The sequence below is a fragment of the Callospermophilus lateralis genome, chromosome 5, assembly GCF_048772815.1.
Source record: "Callospermophilus lateralis isolate mCalLat2 chromosome 5, mCalLat2.hap1, whole genome shotgun sequence".
In the NCBI taxonomy this organism is placed as follows: Eukaryota; Metazoa; Chordata; class Mammalia; order Rodentia; family Sciuridae; genus Callospermophilus; species Callospermophilus lateralis.
Genome location: NC_135309.1, coordinates 15,326,209 through 15,343,275, shown reverse-complemented (window position 1 = coordinate 15,343,275; position 17,067 = coordinate 15,326,209). Strand labels below are relative to the sequence as shown.

Here is a 17,067-nt window from a genome sequence, read left to right as displayed (position 1 = left end):
TCATTGACACAGATGGATCTGGAGGACGTTATGCTAAGAACTCAGCCAGACACAGTAAGACAAATACTGTGTGTGATCTCACTTATATATAGACTTTAAAGAAGTCAATCTCAGAGAAACAGGGAGCAGAAAGGGAGGGAATGGAGGAAGGAGAGGTGGGGAAGTTAGATTGGAGGAAAGTTTCAAAGATCTACTGCACTGCACAGTGACCACAGTTAATAATAACGTATATTTCAAAACTGCTAAAAGGACAGATTTTTAACGTTCTCACCAAGGGAAAAAAAAAAGAGAGAGAAAGTGATGAGATGGTGGACATACTAATCCACTTGACTAAATCTTTCTATAAGGTACACATGGATTAAAACATCACATAAATGTACTCCATAAGTGTATACAATTATTATTTGTCTATTAAAAATAAATTTTAAAAATTAAAAAATAAAGTATTCCTATATGCCAAGAGGAATAATCCACAGAGTGCAGACTAACAGTACACAAGGTGAAAACACAGCATTATCACAGCTACATTAGGAGATCTGCCAAGCCTACAGGAAGGAAATGCTCCATGTATGAGGACACGAGTCCACCCACAAAGGAGGGAGCCTGTGTTCCTATTTCAGAGCTCACAGTCATGTAGATGTCAAATACCCCTGATTTTGGCTAACCAAAGCAAGTTTCCCTGAAGGCAGGCTGTGAGATACATAAGCTTTCTGATGTTGCCCATGTAGGGCCACCTGCCAACGGCCCAGGGACCAACTCCTGCTTCAACACATCACATACCACCAATGTGCGCAGACACAAGGTGCTTGCCGGGGCTCGAGGGTCAAGAGCAGCTTGCAAGTCCCAAACTTTAATTTTCCTAGAAAAAAAAAATGAGGCTGTGATTAGTGGTAACGTCTTCTATCTTGCCAAGCACTTCCCTGGCAAAAAGGGGTGAACCTGAACTGCCCATCGTACAGCCCAGTGGGCAAGATGCCAACGTTTCTACAAGTTTTTGAACCAATCACACTTGATGTTGGGGGAAAAAAGGATGTAAACATTCTCATACTTGCTGATATCATAAAGAAATATTTGAAGGGAGATTTAAAAAACAAACAAACAAAAAAAAAAACTTCAGGTTATCTAAATTCAATTCCTGACTTGATAATCTACACTAACAAAGTCATCCACCAGGAGATTTGCTGGGGCTAAGCAGGTGCTGTGGACAGAAGCAAGGGCTCTGTGTGGAACTCCAGGGGTGCCTTTCTCCAAACACAGCAAATGCTGAGAGTGAGAGACAGGAGTACAAGCAGACCAACTGACCAGAAGGGAGACATACACATATGGTCATCTCAAAGGTTACGGTCGCCATTTGCTCACTTGAAACACCAGGGGGTGTTCTTAAAAGGGTATGCTCAATTCACCAAAAAGGAAAAAGGAATTTATTAATGAATTCACCAGAAGGAGAGGGGAAAGGTGTGGTTTATTTAGGACAAAGGACAAGAATCAAATCCCCTGCTACTTATCCCCTAAGTGTACAAGGATGGCAGGAAGTGAAACCTTAGGAAATACAGTGACTATCACAACGCCTGCCCTCCAGCTTTGCAAAGAGTCCCAGCAGGGCGACACACAGAGCTGCCCTCCTCCTCTGCGGGCTCCGACAGCGCCACGGGTCTGAAGACCTCAAACACGTACCCATCGTAGGCGCCACTGACAATCCTCTTATTATCGAACCGAATACATCGCACCAGTTCTTCGTGCCCCTCCAGGACTCTCAAACAGGCGCCACATTCGATATCCCACAGCCTTGAAAGAGAAAGAGACAACTGTAACAAACCCCCACGTGAGACTCACCCCGCCCCCCAGTTCTTCTTCTCCGCTCCTCCCAACATGGTTTCCGCTGCCTTGAGCTCTTCATATCACACTCCTTAGTCCACACTGCACATGTGAGCACACTTACACCCTTTGTGTGTTTTAGCACTAATTAAGGAGAGGCAGTCCGACTTTCTGCTGTGCTTGTTTTCATACCATCTAAGTTGTGACACTGACTATTTGAGTCAAAGCACTCAACAGAAAACCCCGCTATGTTTAGTTCCTAGGTATCCTCCCGGTGTCTGAGTTTTTGACAGCACGTAGTTAGATGGTCTGGGAGGACTTTCCTGGAGGAAACCAGGCTGCTGGTGGTGGGAGAAAAAAATGCAGAGGAGCAAGAGGAGCAGAGAGCTGACCTCACCAGACTGCAGCCAAAGTCCACGTCTACTGAAGTCAGGATTGGCAGACCAGCACAGCGGCCTCCTGATCCTCAAAAGGCTTAAGGACACCTCTTCCTTGACGTGTACAGTATACTAGGGCTGCCTGGTTTATGGGGCCTGAGTGGGAGACGCATTAGGCATGTACAGTTGAATTGGAAATATAAACCCACTAACTACATTGAAGCCTTTTCCTCTGCATCTGATTTATATAATTCTAGAGTTAGATGTTTGGTTTTCTCTATTGTGGTTGATTTCTGTACATTACTTGCAAAAAGAAACCACAGCAAACCAGCCCATGCAAAGCCAGGGAGCATACTAAGGCATGATGCCTTTCTCAGCGACTCCCATCACAACCCCACAAACACCTGACTACAGGCCCCAGCAGATCTGCTTCTGAAAGTAAGACTACTTCCTCTAACCCAGGGTGAACAGAGCCATTCGGCACGGCTACTATGACTCCAAGGTGGCTCCTTTCAACCAATTGCAAAGCAATACACACTATTTTATAAAACTGCAAAAATTGTAATGAGGAAGTAAAGGACTTTTTATTGACAAAACATAAAAGCAATATTACAAAGCACGATGAAGAAAACCACAATAGAAGCTCTAAACTAACTTTTATAAATCTTAAAAGAAAATAAGACCTAAATTTTAGATGCACAATACACCATAAATACATATAATTACTACATCAATTAAAAACAAAATGACTGAAAAAAGAAAATTTATGGCATTTATAGTCTTTTGTTGTTATTATCTGCTTGTTTCCTTTCCTTTTCTTGTTTTTAATTATTTTTTCTAATAATATTTATTTTGCCCAAAACATTAGGCAATTTGGTTATAAACCACACAGTGACGGTAACTTCTGTAAAGCTACTACTAACATGTTCCGGGACAGTGGAAAAGATGGCTTGAACAGGTAATAAGGGATGCTCTTAAGATATAAAATATCTATGTCTAGTCATTAAGAAGGAAGGAGACTGGCTGTGGGAAAGAGAAAAGGGAGGGAAGAGAACCAGCCAGCAGGAGGGGGTGGCTCTGAGATGCCATCTCTGGGGGAGACACAAAGCAGGCTGCTATCTGCCAGAGAGAGGCAGGTCTGCAGGCGAGGGAAGCAGAGCACCGGGCCAGAGCACCCCATCCATTCGGAGGCTCTGGTAGTAAGTGATCATGGTGGAGTTGAGGGCATAGGCCTGTGTGCTGGGGGACTCTAGGAAGAACCCCCACCCACAACCCACAGCTTTCCTACTCAGAGCACACAGAACCAAACAGGACTGAGAGGTAAATCGATACTATGGCAAAAATAAGCCTACCCTGCTAGCATGCCAAAGTGCACCCACCTAATGGTGTTATCTGATGATCCACTGACAACCAGCCGATCCCTGTACTGCAGACAGGCGATGCCTCGCTTGTGCCCATTCAGAGTCCGGACGAACTCACAGGTGCTCGTGCTCCAGACCTGCAGGACAAACAGCCATGTCTTCAAGAATAAACACAGAAAAGTCCTCCCACAAAGTGCCTTTTGAAAAGTGGAAATATGAGAGCTTTTAAGAATGAGTCAAAGACAGGATTATAAAGTAGTCTCTTCTAACTCAAATTTGGAAGCTAGGGGACAGACTGGAGAGCATAAGATTTTCTTAGCTATTGTGTGATAAAACTGGAGTAAAAAACAGAGGGAAGCTGTGCAGTCTGTGAACCCTGGGACCTTCACAGAGAAAGCATCTCCTGGAGGGTGTACATGTTCACTCATCGGAGGAGAGAGCTGATACCAGATTCTGACTGCAGGCCAGCTGACATGTCAAACCCAGTGTTAACTAATATAAAGAGCTTCACCTTTCCTCCTCTTTCCCAGCATCTTCTAGAATATCTCCATTTATTCTGACATACCACTCAGTATTACAGAGGTGGAGTGAACAATCTCCTTTCCTGTGAACTTATCTGTAAGACTTCAATGTCCACAGGCACACTGAACAGGAGATACAACTGGAGCACCCTGATTTACTGTACCAGCTGCATCTGTGGTTGAACAGGACAGATATATACATGGAAAAATAAAAAACAAAAGGAGTTGCTGGACCCCTATCTCATACCATATAAAAAATGTTAATTCAAAACTGGCCAAAGACTTAAATAAGCTGAAGCTATGCAACTCTTTGAGGAAAACCCAAGAGTAAGTTGTGTGACCTGGGATTCAGCAGTGGATTCTTAGATATAAAAACAAGAGCAAAGGCAAGAAAAGGAAAAAAATTGATAAACTGGAAATCAATAAAATTAAAATCATTTGTGCTTCAAAGGACACCAGCAAGAAAGTAAAAGACACCCCTTAAAGAATGGGAGAAAATATCTGCAAACCATATATCTGATGAGGGTCTTGTATCCAGAGTATATATTTTAAAAAAATAAATAAACAAAAACAAAACTTTTACAACTCAATTATAAGACGACAGATCATCCAATTTTTGAAGTGTAAAAAAAGAATTAAGTAGACATTTCTCCAAAGAAGGTATCTGAATGACCAAAAAAGCATAGAAAAGATGCTCAGTTTTATTAGTCATTAGGGAATGCGAACCAGAGCCACAGAGAATCTTCTGCACACACGCCAGGACAGCTATAATCAAAAAGATAGTAACAAGAGTTGGCAAAGGTGGGGAGAAATCCTGCCAACTGATATTATGAAAGAGTTGCTCTATAATCAGCCCCAAACTCTCCTGAATTCCAAGCACTGATCTTGCACTGACTGGTGTGAATGTGGAGTAAGTAGGCTAACGCACTCAAACTGGCCATTCAGCTTCCAAACCACTCGAAACCTAAAGCTTGACACAACTCAGTCCAAGATCTGTGGGGCTACTAAATATCAGAATGCTGTCTGACGCTGGTCACTAACAGAAGGTTCTTAGAGCAAGTTCAAACTCTTACTGCAGACACTCTGGAAAAAAACAGTTTGGCAGTTCCTCAAAATGTCCAACCCAGAGCTGTCATTCCAAGAGAACTGAAAACAAATGAACATGCAAAAACTTACACACCAATGTTTACAGCAGCATTATGAGTAAGAGCCAAATGATGGAAGTAAACAAAAGGCACATCCACTGATAACTGGACAAACAAAATGTGGTCCATTCACACAATGGCATTCTTACTTGACCCTCAGAAGAAATGAAGTCCTGATGTGTGCAGTGATGCACGTGGGTGAGCCCTGAAAAGGACACTCAATGAAAGCAGCCAGACACAGAAGGCTACGTTTTGTAAGACCTCGTTTATAAGAAACGCCCCAAACAGACGAATCCGCAGAGGCAGAGGCAGAGGCAGACTGACGACCGCCAGGCTGACTGTTAACGGGCCTGAGGGATTTAGATGGAAATGTGATCAGAGTGGTTGGAATAGACCATGGAGATGCCGGGCAACCCTGTGAACGTCAAGGGCCCCTGGATCGCACATTCAAAAACACTGAATCTAGTGGTGTGGAAAACATACCCCATGGAGCTGGGGCTGGAGCTTGGTACTACAGCACTCGCCTAGCATGCAAGAGGCCTTGGGTTCGATCCTCAGCACCACATAAAAATAAAGATACAAAATATTGTGTCCAACTGTAACTAACTAAATAAATAAATAAATAAAGGTTAAAAAAAATCACGATTAAAAATAAACCCCAGGAAAGCTGTTATGAAGATATAGGAAAGCTAAAATTTGCAAAGGGTGAAACAGATACCGGACTCAGAACAACACCAGCCACCTCGCGTGCTCCCCTAGCCTGCACCTTCTGGTCAACCTGGGCTGAACGTCCAGCATAGGGCTTGTGGCATGGCGAGCTCTCAACATCATGAGAATAAATCAAATCTAAGACCTGCCACACCTCTGAAGGATGCCAGGAGGGCAGGCGGGTTGTGGGAAGCTCCTCACACATAACCCGTGTGCCAATAGTGAGCTCTCCTCCCCTTAAAAGGTTACCAACAAAGCTGTGTCACCAAGTTGAGGACTGTCCTCCATTATGACCCATGGCTTTTCCTTCTGATTTGTCTGTGACTCCAGAAGCACACAACGGGGAGGGTCGCAAGGGCTCACGAACAAACAGAGGAAAACAGAGATCCTGCCAGGTACCAGGCTGGCACGAGCCATCTCTGCTCTCTCTGGTGTATAAAGGTCAGAAACAGGAAGGGTTAGGATGCAGGCACACTTACTTTGATGGTCCTGTCACCGGAGGCAGACACGATGTACTTATCATCAAAGTCTACCACATTGACTGCAGCACGGTGGCCAACCAAGACACGGCGTAAAGTGATATCAGTGGCAGAAGCCATGTCCCACACAGCAATAGAGCGGTCCTTGGAACACGTCACCATCAGTCCGTTGCTGAAGCGTAAGTGCAGTACGGCTTCATTGTGATGAATCAATGTGTTAAGAACTTCCCCTGTGTTCACGTCCCAGACTCTAGAGAACAGAAACCACAGTGCTTCATCACCGACGGCCAGGGACAGGTTCTGAAGCTGAGCACTGGGTCCACTGAACACACCTAAGGACATGCTAAAAGGGGGACCCCAGCTGCAATTTGTTTGCCAAGAAGTTCAGAGATGGTTTCAGAGAGGCAACTAATTCTGGCTTTGCTCAGGTTTCCTTGACACTCAGGTACCCAGGGATGGCGCTGCAGGCTCATGCCAGGGCCAAGATGGTCCCTAAAGGAAGCAGGCTTCCAGTGGGTCTGGGATGACAAGCGGGAGGAGGCTACAGCTGAGGCGAGGTGCTTGCTATCCTCTGGCAAGCCTCACTCTAGTCTCATCACTGACCACACCCACTGCTTCACTTCAGGGACAAAGCCAGGGTCTCCTGGTGGCTCCAGGCTTGAGACACGAGGTTCTTAGGAGCAGCCCTTCCAAAAAAAGAGCTTTTCTGTAGCCCCAATCTTGTAAGACGACACCCCCACACAGGACAGAGGAGAAAGACTAAATCCTCCAAGGCTGAGACGCCATCTGCGGAAGAAATCTCAGTCTGGAGGTGGTGAGCCAGGGAAAAGCCGACAGGTCCGCTGAGGACAGGATACCAGAAAGCCTGAGAATCCAGGGTCAGGTGCCTGGACAGGTGCCTGCAATACCAGGGTCAGCCCAGAAGACGAAGTGCCTCTGCTCTCCAATCCCTCAAGCCCCTGCAGTCCAGCTGGGGCTTTGCCGCACGTCCTCTCTCTCTGCTGGACGCATCACTTCCCTTACCAAAGTCCACCAGGAGTGGAGAAGCCTGCTGGCCACAGTGGGGTGGGAAGGATCTCAGGAAGTCCCCTGCCCACTCCTCCACACCCAGCTAGCAGCTACTGCTTCACTGCTGCTCTGGGACAGGCCATGTCCACCTTTATCACTCTGTTCTGGTGGCAGCTGAGAAGTCAAGTCTCCACCACAAGACTGCTGCCCATAGTCCTGACCAATGTACCTTTGAAGTTCAGAATGGAGGGACTGCGTGGTTCTAAGGAATTATCTAACTTCTCTGGACTTGGCTTCCTAATATCTTTATTAAAATGAATACACTATCTATGGGCTTACCAAGGCTGATGTGAGAACTCAACAACACAACACACAGACACCTAGCACTCTCTGCTCTCAGATCTGACTTTCACCAAGACCCTCAGAAGGGTCTGAAAACTGACTCTGGTCCACCCCCTCACCCCCTGGTACTTGCAGGTTGGCGCCCACCCTTCTCCCAGAACAGCAGCCTTCCTCCTCTCTGTTCTGGACCACAGGCTCCAAGAGGAGAAGGCAGGCCTTGGGTCAGGCCATGCGCTTCCACAGGAAAGCACGCTGCTGTCTCTATAACACTGGCAAGGGGAAGATGACACACTTAAAAATGAGCTCTCCTGCCTACATGGCTCAGACTCATCGATATCAAACTTGGTTCTGATAAGTCCAAACATGGAAAGCATGTGTGCTGACCCAAGAAAACAGGAAGCCAGGGGCCTCCCCACAGAGGGAACACAGGTCTGCGCAATAAAGTCAATCACTCACCTCACTGTGGAATCCGAAGAGCCAGTTACAATGACACGCTCATCATACTGGAGACAGAGGACAGAGCCTGTGTGTCCTGTTAACACTTTCAAACATTCCAGGCTGGTTTTATCCCAAATCTATCGAGACAAGACCAACCATAAACAATGATTTAGCGGATAACATTTTTATAAATGCGGTTATGCCTCATGTTCTGAATCGTAAAACACACCTATGTTACGGTAAGAATGGTTAAACGGGTAGGAAATGACAAAAAAGAATATGGGAGGTACTAATTAACTTCCAGAATCAAAGTGCTATTTTGTTCAGTTTGTACTGTTCTCATTAAAATTATCAGCTGAATTCTAAGAGAAATTTTTAAAATAAAATCTGTGGGTTGGTCTCGGTGGTACAAGCCTGTAATCCCAGTGGCTCAGGAGGCTAAGGCAGGAGGATTTCGAGTTCAAAGCCTAGCCTCAGCAAAAGCAAACTGTTAAGCAACTCAGTGAGACCCTGTCTCTAAAGAAAATACAAAATAAGGCTGGGGACATGGCTCAGTGTTTGAGTATCCCTGAGTTCAATCCCCAGTACCCCGCCCCCCAAAATTAAAAAAATAAAATAAAATCTGCAAAGAGTCTGCTCATCCTCTGGAAAACAATGTGACAACATCAACTAAGGCCCTTTACAAATGTACAGCCCCTACCTTATGTTTACAAAAATAAAAAATGAAAAGCTCAACATTTCAGAAAAGTCCCAGGGTAAACTATAAAGAGGTCTTACTGAGAAGACACCATGCTTTATTACAGAGAATTAAACACTTAAAATCTGAATAAAAATGGTCTACAGAGTGACGTAATGACTACATATTTTGCTAAAAAGATTAAAAGTAAATAAAATGTTAGAAATAGGCTTTTTATACTGAGTGTTGCTTCTCTCCTTTTACTGTCCACACAGTTTTGTCTTCTCCTGAATGTCCCCCAGCAGGAATCTACACCAGCCTTTTTTTTCAGATTGCTTCTTAAACTCAGTAAGATGCATTAAAGGTTCCTCCATGTCCTTTCATGGCTTGATAAACCAATTTCTTTTTAGTTCCAAACATCCCTTTATCATCTGGTTGTATCACAGTGTATTTATCCATTCACCTACTGTTTCCAAGTCCCGGCAATTATGAACAAAGCTGCAATAAAAATCTGTGTGTGGGTTTCTGGGTGAACATAAGTTTTCAACTCCTTTGCTGGATCCAATGGCAAGAGTACGTTTAATTTTGTAAGAACTGCCAAACTGCCCTCCAAAGCAGCTGTTCCATTTGACATTTCCACCAGAATGAACAATGGAGTTCCTGTTGCTCCACATCCTTGCTTCCACTTGGTGTTGTCAGTGTTATGGATTTTAGCCATCTTATTGGACATGCTGCGGTAGCTCACTTTTTTTTTTTAATTAGTTGTTCAAGACAATATAATGATCTTGACATATTATACATTTGATTCAAATGGTGTATGAATTCTCATTTTTCCATGTGTACATATTGCAGGATCACATTGGTTATACAGCCACGTATATACATACAGCAATACTAGTGTTGTTTTAATTTGCATTTTCTTGACAATAGGTGATGTGGCACATATCTTTGCAAATGCTGGTCTGCCACCTGCCACCTGTAATGAGTTCTCTTATTACAGTCTTTGCCCATTTTTAAAATGTGGTTGTATATTTTCTTATTGTCAAAAATAAGTCTAAAGTCATTTTTAATTTTTTTTTTTAGTTGTAGGTGGATACAATACTTTTATTTTTATGTGGTGCTGAGGATCGAACCCAGTACCTTATGCATGCTAGGCGAGCATTCTATCACTGAGCCACAATCTTAGTCCCCGAAGTCATTTTTTTTCTAATTAAAAAGTTTTTTGCACATTTGAATAACACTCCTTCATCAGATATGTCTTTGACAAATCTTTTTCCCAGACTATGGCTTATTTTCTCCTGCTCTTGACAATCTCACAGAGCAGAAATCTTTAATTCTAGTGACATCTATCTTATTAGTTTTTTCTTTTACAGACAATGCTTCTGTTATTATATCTAAAATGTTATCACCAAACCCAGGACCATCTTACCATCTGAATCAGTAAGCCCACTCCCAGGTTTTACTCAGATAAACTGAAAACTTACATTTTCACAAAAACCTACATGCACGAACTTATAGTGGCTTTATTCACAATTATGAGAAACTGCAAATAATACAAATATCCTTCAACAACTAAATAGCTAAACACACTGTGGTAACTACTCAGCAATAAAAAGGAATGAAGTACTACTAGCTGCACCAACACAGATGGTCTCTAGTACACTCAGCTAAGTATAAAATCAGAATTAAAAGGATATACACTAGCTGTAATCCTACTGGCTCAGGAGGCAAAGGTAGGAAGATTGTGAGTTCAAAGCCAGCCTCAGCAACTTAGCAAGGCGCTAAGCAACTTAGTGAGATCCTGTCTCTAAATAAAATACAAAATAGGGCTAGAGATAAGGCTCAGTGGTCAAGTGCCCCTGAGTTCAATCCCCAGTACCCCCCCGCCAAAAAAAAAAAGGATACACACTACATGAATTGATTAAGAAAATATTCTGGAAAAGGCAAAAAATTGTAGAGATGGTAAAAAAGATCACTGGTTTCCAGGGCATGGGATGGGTGGGAAGAGGTGACTCTAAAAGAGCAGTGTGAAGGACTCTGAAGGAACAACAGAACTGTTAGGCACCTCTGTGGGCTTGCTTTCCGTCAAAAATAGCAAACTTGGGGCTGGGGCTGTAGCTCAGTGGTAGAGCGTTCATCTAGCATGTGTGAGGCACGGGGTTCGAGTCTTAGCACCACATAAAGATAAATAAAATAAAGGTTCATCAACAACTAAAAAAAAATCGAATATTAAAAAAAGGAGCAAACTTTATTGAATGAAAATTATACCAAGAAAGAAAAAAAAAACTTAAAAAAACTCAACATATTTTTCTTAAATTTGAGGAAATAAGCTAATACGTGAACCAAACTGCCAGATAAGGCCAATCAGACTAAACATGGAAAAATGATGCAGCTCATCTAGGACTGAAGAGTGAGGGAAAACAATAGAAGCTGCTCATCACTTTCCATATTACCTGAGCCCTTCTCAGAAACTGTAAATGCAATGACCTTTACAGGAAAACCAGCTAGCAAAGTAACCTAGAGCACTGTGACACTGGACACCCTCTATTTGCACCTGAACAGAGAATACAGAATCTGTGTGTACTCAGAACAAGGAGACAATCCAGGGTCACATCATTAGTCACAGGGAAATGCTCTTTAGAACCACACTGGGGTTGCCAAGGTTGATTGGAACTGCTAAGACCCAATCTGAATAAATGGAAAGACGGTCACATCTAGTGTCTAACACATCATCACAATTCTAACAATAACACATACAAAATGCAGTAGTCATTCACCTTAATAGAATTATCTCGTAGGCCACTGATGATTTTCTCATCATCGTACTGTAAACAGTAGACACCTTTACTGTTTTCAGAGCGGCACTGAATCCTCTGCAAGTTGTGTCGTCCACACCGCCAGTTGGATTCTATAGTCTAGGGGGAAAGGAGGCAAGAGATGAGCTTGTGTGAATCAACTATTCTACTAGGTCTCAGAATCTGCTACTGCTTCCAGAAGTAGCATACCACCGATACCCCAATCCTGGTTTGCATAACTGTCTGTGGAGAGGACTCACACTCTTTTCCAAGTAAGACATTAGCCCAACAATATTTTTTCTCAAACTTTCCCTGCCCATCTGGCAACTATCATAGGATTTCCAATGAGTTTTGGGTTAGGTCTAAAATGGCCTAGACAGAATTCAATATGTTTAAAGAATGTCATTTGTACCCAAAACACACAAATAAATAATAACTCATTGGGTCACTCCCTACTGCCAATTAAAATATTGGTCAAAAGACTGCTGGAATCATTAAGCATGCACTGACAATCTAGGTAGCCAACCAAAGCACCGTCTGGATCATTGAGAATAGACACTGTACAACTAGTACACACCCAATCACAGAATTCTGTATTTCTTTATAAGTTGCCTTAGAGTGAGAATGGCACGTTTCAACCGGGAGTCTCATTCTTTCATCATTCAGCAACGTTTACCGAGATGTTTGTCTGTTCCAGGCACTGTGTTAGGAAGTGGGGATAAAAAGACCCAGGTAGCATCTGTGTTCAAAGCAGACCCAAGCCCACAGTGTATGGAACTGGACCGACAGTCCCACAGTCCCCCACCTGCAGTAGTTTGACATATGATGCTTTGGCTTTATGGTGCCAAAGCAATACACATTCAGGAGAAACTGCATTCAGTAGAAACTGCACTTTGAATCCTGATCTTTTCCCTGGCTGGCCATTTGCAGTGCTGGGCAATGTCAGCAAGTCACAACTCCCAGTCAGTCACCCGGCACAAGGGAAACAACCAAATCTCTGCGGTACAGTGTGTCACTAAGCTAGATGTTTTATGGATTAAGAATAAATGCATTTTCAGTTTACAGTGGGTTTATCAGGATGTTAACTCCACTGTAAACTGAGAAGCATCTATAGTTCAAATTAAGTTTATCTGGTTAAAGGATCAATGCAATCACCTTGGAAGGTTCTCATTAGTCCCCTTTTACAAACAAGAAAACAACTTGCCTCAGGTCAGACTACTAACTATACTACCTGAAAATCCTGCCCAGTTTTTTCTGACTCAGCCCAGGCTTTTGCTACTAATGTATATCATGCCTCTCAAGAAAGATGGTCTGAGCTCTAGAGTCATAAGACCACCAACAATTCAAATAGAACATCCACGCCAGGGCTGGAGATATAGCTCAGTTGATAGAGTGCTTGCCTCTCATGCACAAGGTCCTGGGTTCAATCCCCAAACTCTTATGTGCTGCAGGACTTGAGGGAGACCACTGGCAAAACTCAATCACCTCTTTAATAGCTATGAGGGATTTTTCTGGATCAAAAGATACAATGTTTCTACTGAGAATAACCAAATTCTTTGAGTTCTTGGTCCTTGAAATTAGGAGACAATAGGACTTCAATAACTGGTTACACCCAGTTTAGGATATAGTTTTAAGATTACACGACTAGCTACTTATCTTTGAGTAGCTAAAAACTTAATTACTTGCTTTGTTGAAGAAAGGAAGTAAATTTCATTGGTAGTTCCTGTGAGCACCTAAATGCTGGCTCTGCTAACATTGAATACCACATTTCTGCTTATTTTGAAGGCAATATGCTTCTCGACTCTTTGCAATGTTAAACTTCTCTGCATGCTTTGAGCAGGCTCTTGCTTTCCTAATTTTCTGCTGTGTGTTTCATACATAATCCCCCTCAGCACCCATAGAAATTGGTTCCACAATGCACCACAGGTTCCAAAATCTGCAGATGCTCAACTCCTTCTGTAAAGTGGTGGAGAAGCACCTGTCACCTGTGCATATTCTTTATAGGCTTTAAATCAGCTCTGGGGACCTTGTAATCCCTGATGCAACGTGAATGCCATGTAAACGGTTGTTTCACTGAACTGTTTAGGGAATAATGACCAGAAATAAATGCATGTACCCACTCGATTAAGACACAATTTATTTTCAAATATTTGTTATCTGCAGTTGACTGAACCTGTGGGCCTGGAATCCACACACTGGGAGGCTGATGGAGTTTGCAGCCAGTTTAATAATCACTCTGAAGTAGGAATTATTGTTTGCATTTTATAGAAAAGTAAATGCAGGGTTGAGATATTGATACATATACTTAAACGGAACTGTTCCCATCATTTGTGGCCCTGTGGCTTTGCAAGGGTCCTAGATACAGGATCCCTACAATAAAAGAACCCTCACTCACAGTCTTGAGGGAGGTCCCGACACCAGGATGCAGGAAGCACGATGGAAATGCCAGGAACGAGGACATAAGTATTTACTCAATTGCTACCAAGTCAGGACTTCTGAACCCAGATCATCTCTTGAAAGTCAGTAAAATGCCAGGCATATAAAACCACATTTCAAAGTCATTCACCCCAAATCTTCCGTCTCTACCAAGATAGATAACAGGTAACAGGTCTCTGTCCATATAAGCAACTTTTTAAAAAGGGGTCCAGAATGTAATTTCTTTAACTAAACTTAATGCTTGGAATCATTTAAAGAAATGTTGTTTCTTTCCATAGAGACTGAGCTACCTCGGCGTGCCAGCACTCCAGGAAAATGCTGAGAGAGGAGGCGAGGTGTGTTGACCTCAAGCCTTTTTCCTAGCCATCAACTCTGGCAAGGAGTTCCCATATGCACTCTCTGGGAACCACCAGAGTTGATACAGAATACATGACTCTATGTGAACCCACAATATTACAAAGCTGAATACATAACATGTCTTACATATATATCAGGTATTTTAAAATTCGTATCACTGTTCGTAGGTTTAAATACACAACAGCTTATAACATCATTGCATCGGTAAGTAGCTTTCTTAGTCTGTATTTCAATGAAGAGAAAACACATTTACTATCTATCACATGAGAGTTTTGGGAAAAACCTCAAAAATAAAAAAAAAACGCCAGGCACGGTGGCACACACCTGTAATCCCAGCAGCTCGGGAGGCTGAGGCAGGAAGATTGTGAGTTCAAAGCCTGCCTCAGCAAAAGTGAGGCACTAAGCAACTCAGTGAGACCCTGTCTCTAAAGAAAATACAAAATAGGACTGGGGATGGGGCTCAGTGGTTGAGTGCCCCTGAGTTCAGTCCCCAATATTCCACCTGCAAAAAACAAACAAACAAACAAACAAACTTTTTTTTCCACGTAAAAAGAAGGGGTAGGGGATCCTACAGGTTCTCCCACTACTCCAAGGTGTTTCCTAGAATTGGGTAACTTAGTCCCAATCTTTCACTGTACCTGAAGTCCTAAAGACACAATAGGGAGTACCAGGGAGAAGATCAAGGGTAAGGCCACACAGCCTGGGATGCTTCAGTCCCAGAGATGTTTGGACAGAGAGTATGACCCGCCTCCAACACTGAAGGTGGAGTCACACCATCTACCCCACTGTAAACAAGAGCCAGAGGGCAGGACCTCTCTAAAGCTCTCCTAGACATCACCCTTTCATTCTAAGTTGAATCAAAGTCAAGGGGCCCAATTTCTGAAAAACTTATTTCTGAATTTTAAAATAAAAACTTTGCAAATGATCCTTGGTGGGCCATTTTAGGAAGTCCTGGTTTTTTAAAAAAAAAAAAAATCATTCAGTTTCAGAATCCCAAGACAAGGGAGTCTAGCTGGCCACCCACACGAGCAGGCAGCGCTCCACTGACTGCCTGCCAGAGATACCACCAGGTCTCACGACCTCCACTCCAACTCGAATGCCTTCAAAACAGGTCTTTTTCAAAAAAACTAGACCTTGAAAACTGGCAGGAAGCCCACTGTCGTAGAAAATTCCCAGGTCAAGTAGCAGATTTGGCAAAAATGACTCAGACGTCTAAGCAACAGTTTCCTCCTCTGTAAACACAGGAGTAGTTATAACCACTCCCTTGGAGTTATTGTTAGGATCGAGGAAGATTACATATGTGAAGTGCTTTATAGAGTGTCTATTAAGAAAAAAAATTGACCAAAAATAGCAGGCTGTAACAAATAAATAAATTTTATATATGTGTATGTGTATGTGTGTGTGTGTACATCTTCAACAAATTTCCAGGAGTTGTGTCTGGGTCTACACTGGTATTCAATGGCAAGGGCTTCAGCATCCCAACCCAGTGGGCAGAGGGCAGGGGGCAGGAGCTCAGCCTTCATGTGGAATTTAACTCAGGTTAACGCAGCCGCAGGAACCAGACCATACAGGTGTGCCTCTCTAATTATGTGGATACCTGGCATTTCACTTAGGCATCCTGTGGCACTGCTACCGTACAGGAATACTTTGTGTCTTTGAGAACTTGTAAAATCCCCTTACCCGGCGAAAATTTTCAAAATACTGGGAAGGTAGCCATGATACACAGAATATACAGCGGCATTTAAATTGGCAATAGAGTGAAAACAGATGTCTGAGGATGGAGGAATAACATTATTTTTAGAAGCCTAAACACACTGGGTGGGTGGGCAATTTCAAAGTCTTCTGGTCAGGACAATGTTAATATCAAGTCTGCAAACCACAAAAAAGCGCCCCACTTTCCCCACGTCATGTGGCTTACTGAAAGGTGTGCCCCAACATACCATCATTTTCCCCATGGTCTCCTTGCTAAGCAGAGCGCTTCAATACCTTCAATCCAGTGAGCAATAGAGGCAAAGGGTCTATGGTACGAAGGAGTTTGTCACCACTCTGAAATGGCAGATGACGAAAATCCAAGTGCAGGACAACAGAACTCTGCTCAGTCTGTTGTAACATCTCTCTGTGGAGGGCCCTGAGCGGCACGGAGGAGGAGTGCGGGTGGCAGTTTTGACAATCTAAGGATGAAATTACATCACTACAGCAAAGTGCCCAGCAGTAAGCCACCATGAATAATAAAAGTGACTGCAGCGACCCCAGACAGTAAAGCAGGATGGTACCACTCTGAGCAGTGAGGCTCTGGTCTTCCGGGAACTCCCTGGCGCAGAGGCCCTGTAGACCCTCTCTGTGTGCAGCCAGAACACCGGGAGGGACGGACCTTCACAGAAGCTAAGAATGTGTGCTCATGCTCTTCAGGCTGCATGCCTCACACCCTCATTTTCTAAACAACAGGAACCAGCCACACTCAGCTAGGTTGCCTACTAAAATTTAGTCAAGTCCTGATGGGTCAATGCAGAAGGGCAAAGTTCAAGTGAACATTTCTTTCATGCTCATCAGAACCAAATCTGGGAATGGATGGATTACAGGAGCCAGCACATGAAGTAAGGGGGTGGGGG

The 17,067-nt window shown here is 43.3% G+C and overlaps 1 protein-coding gene across 6 annotated transcripts in view; it reads right to left on the bottom strand.

Annotated features, from left to right (window-relative positions):
* Fbxw11 (F-box and WD repeat domain containing 11) overlaps positions 1 to 17,067 on the bottom strand; it is a 122,937-nt gene that overhangs the window by 8,718 nt on the left and 97,152 nt on the right. For all 6 annotated transcript variants that reach the window (XM_076856346.1, XM_076856342.1, XM_076856343.1 and 3 more), the window contains 6 exons: positions 11,648 to 11,785; positions 8,213 to 8,331; positions 6,407 to 6,656; positions 3,572 to 3,690; positions 1,675 to 1,785; positions 781 to 859 (listed from right to left, as the gene is read on the bottom strand). In XM_076856346.1, coding sequence (XP_076712461.1) covers positions 781 to 859; positions 1,675 to 1,785; positions 3,572 to 3,690; positions 6,407 to 6,656; positions 8,213 to 8,331; positions 11,648 to 11,785 — 816 coding nt within the window. The remainder of the gene's footprint in view (positions 1 to 780; positions 860 to 1,674; positions 1,786 to 3,571; positions 3,691 to 6,406; positions 6,657 to 8,212; positions 8,332 to 11,647; positions 11,786 to 17,067) is intronic.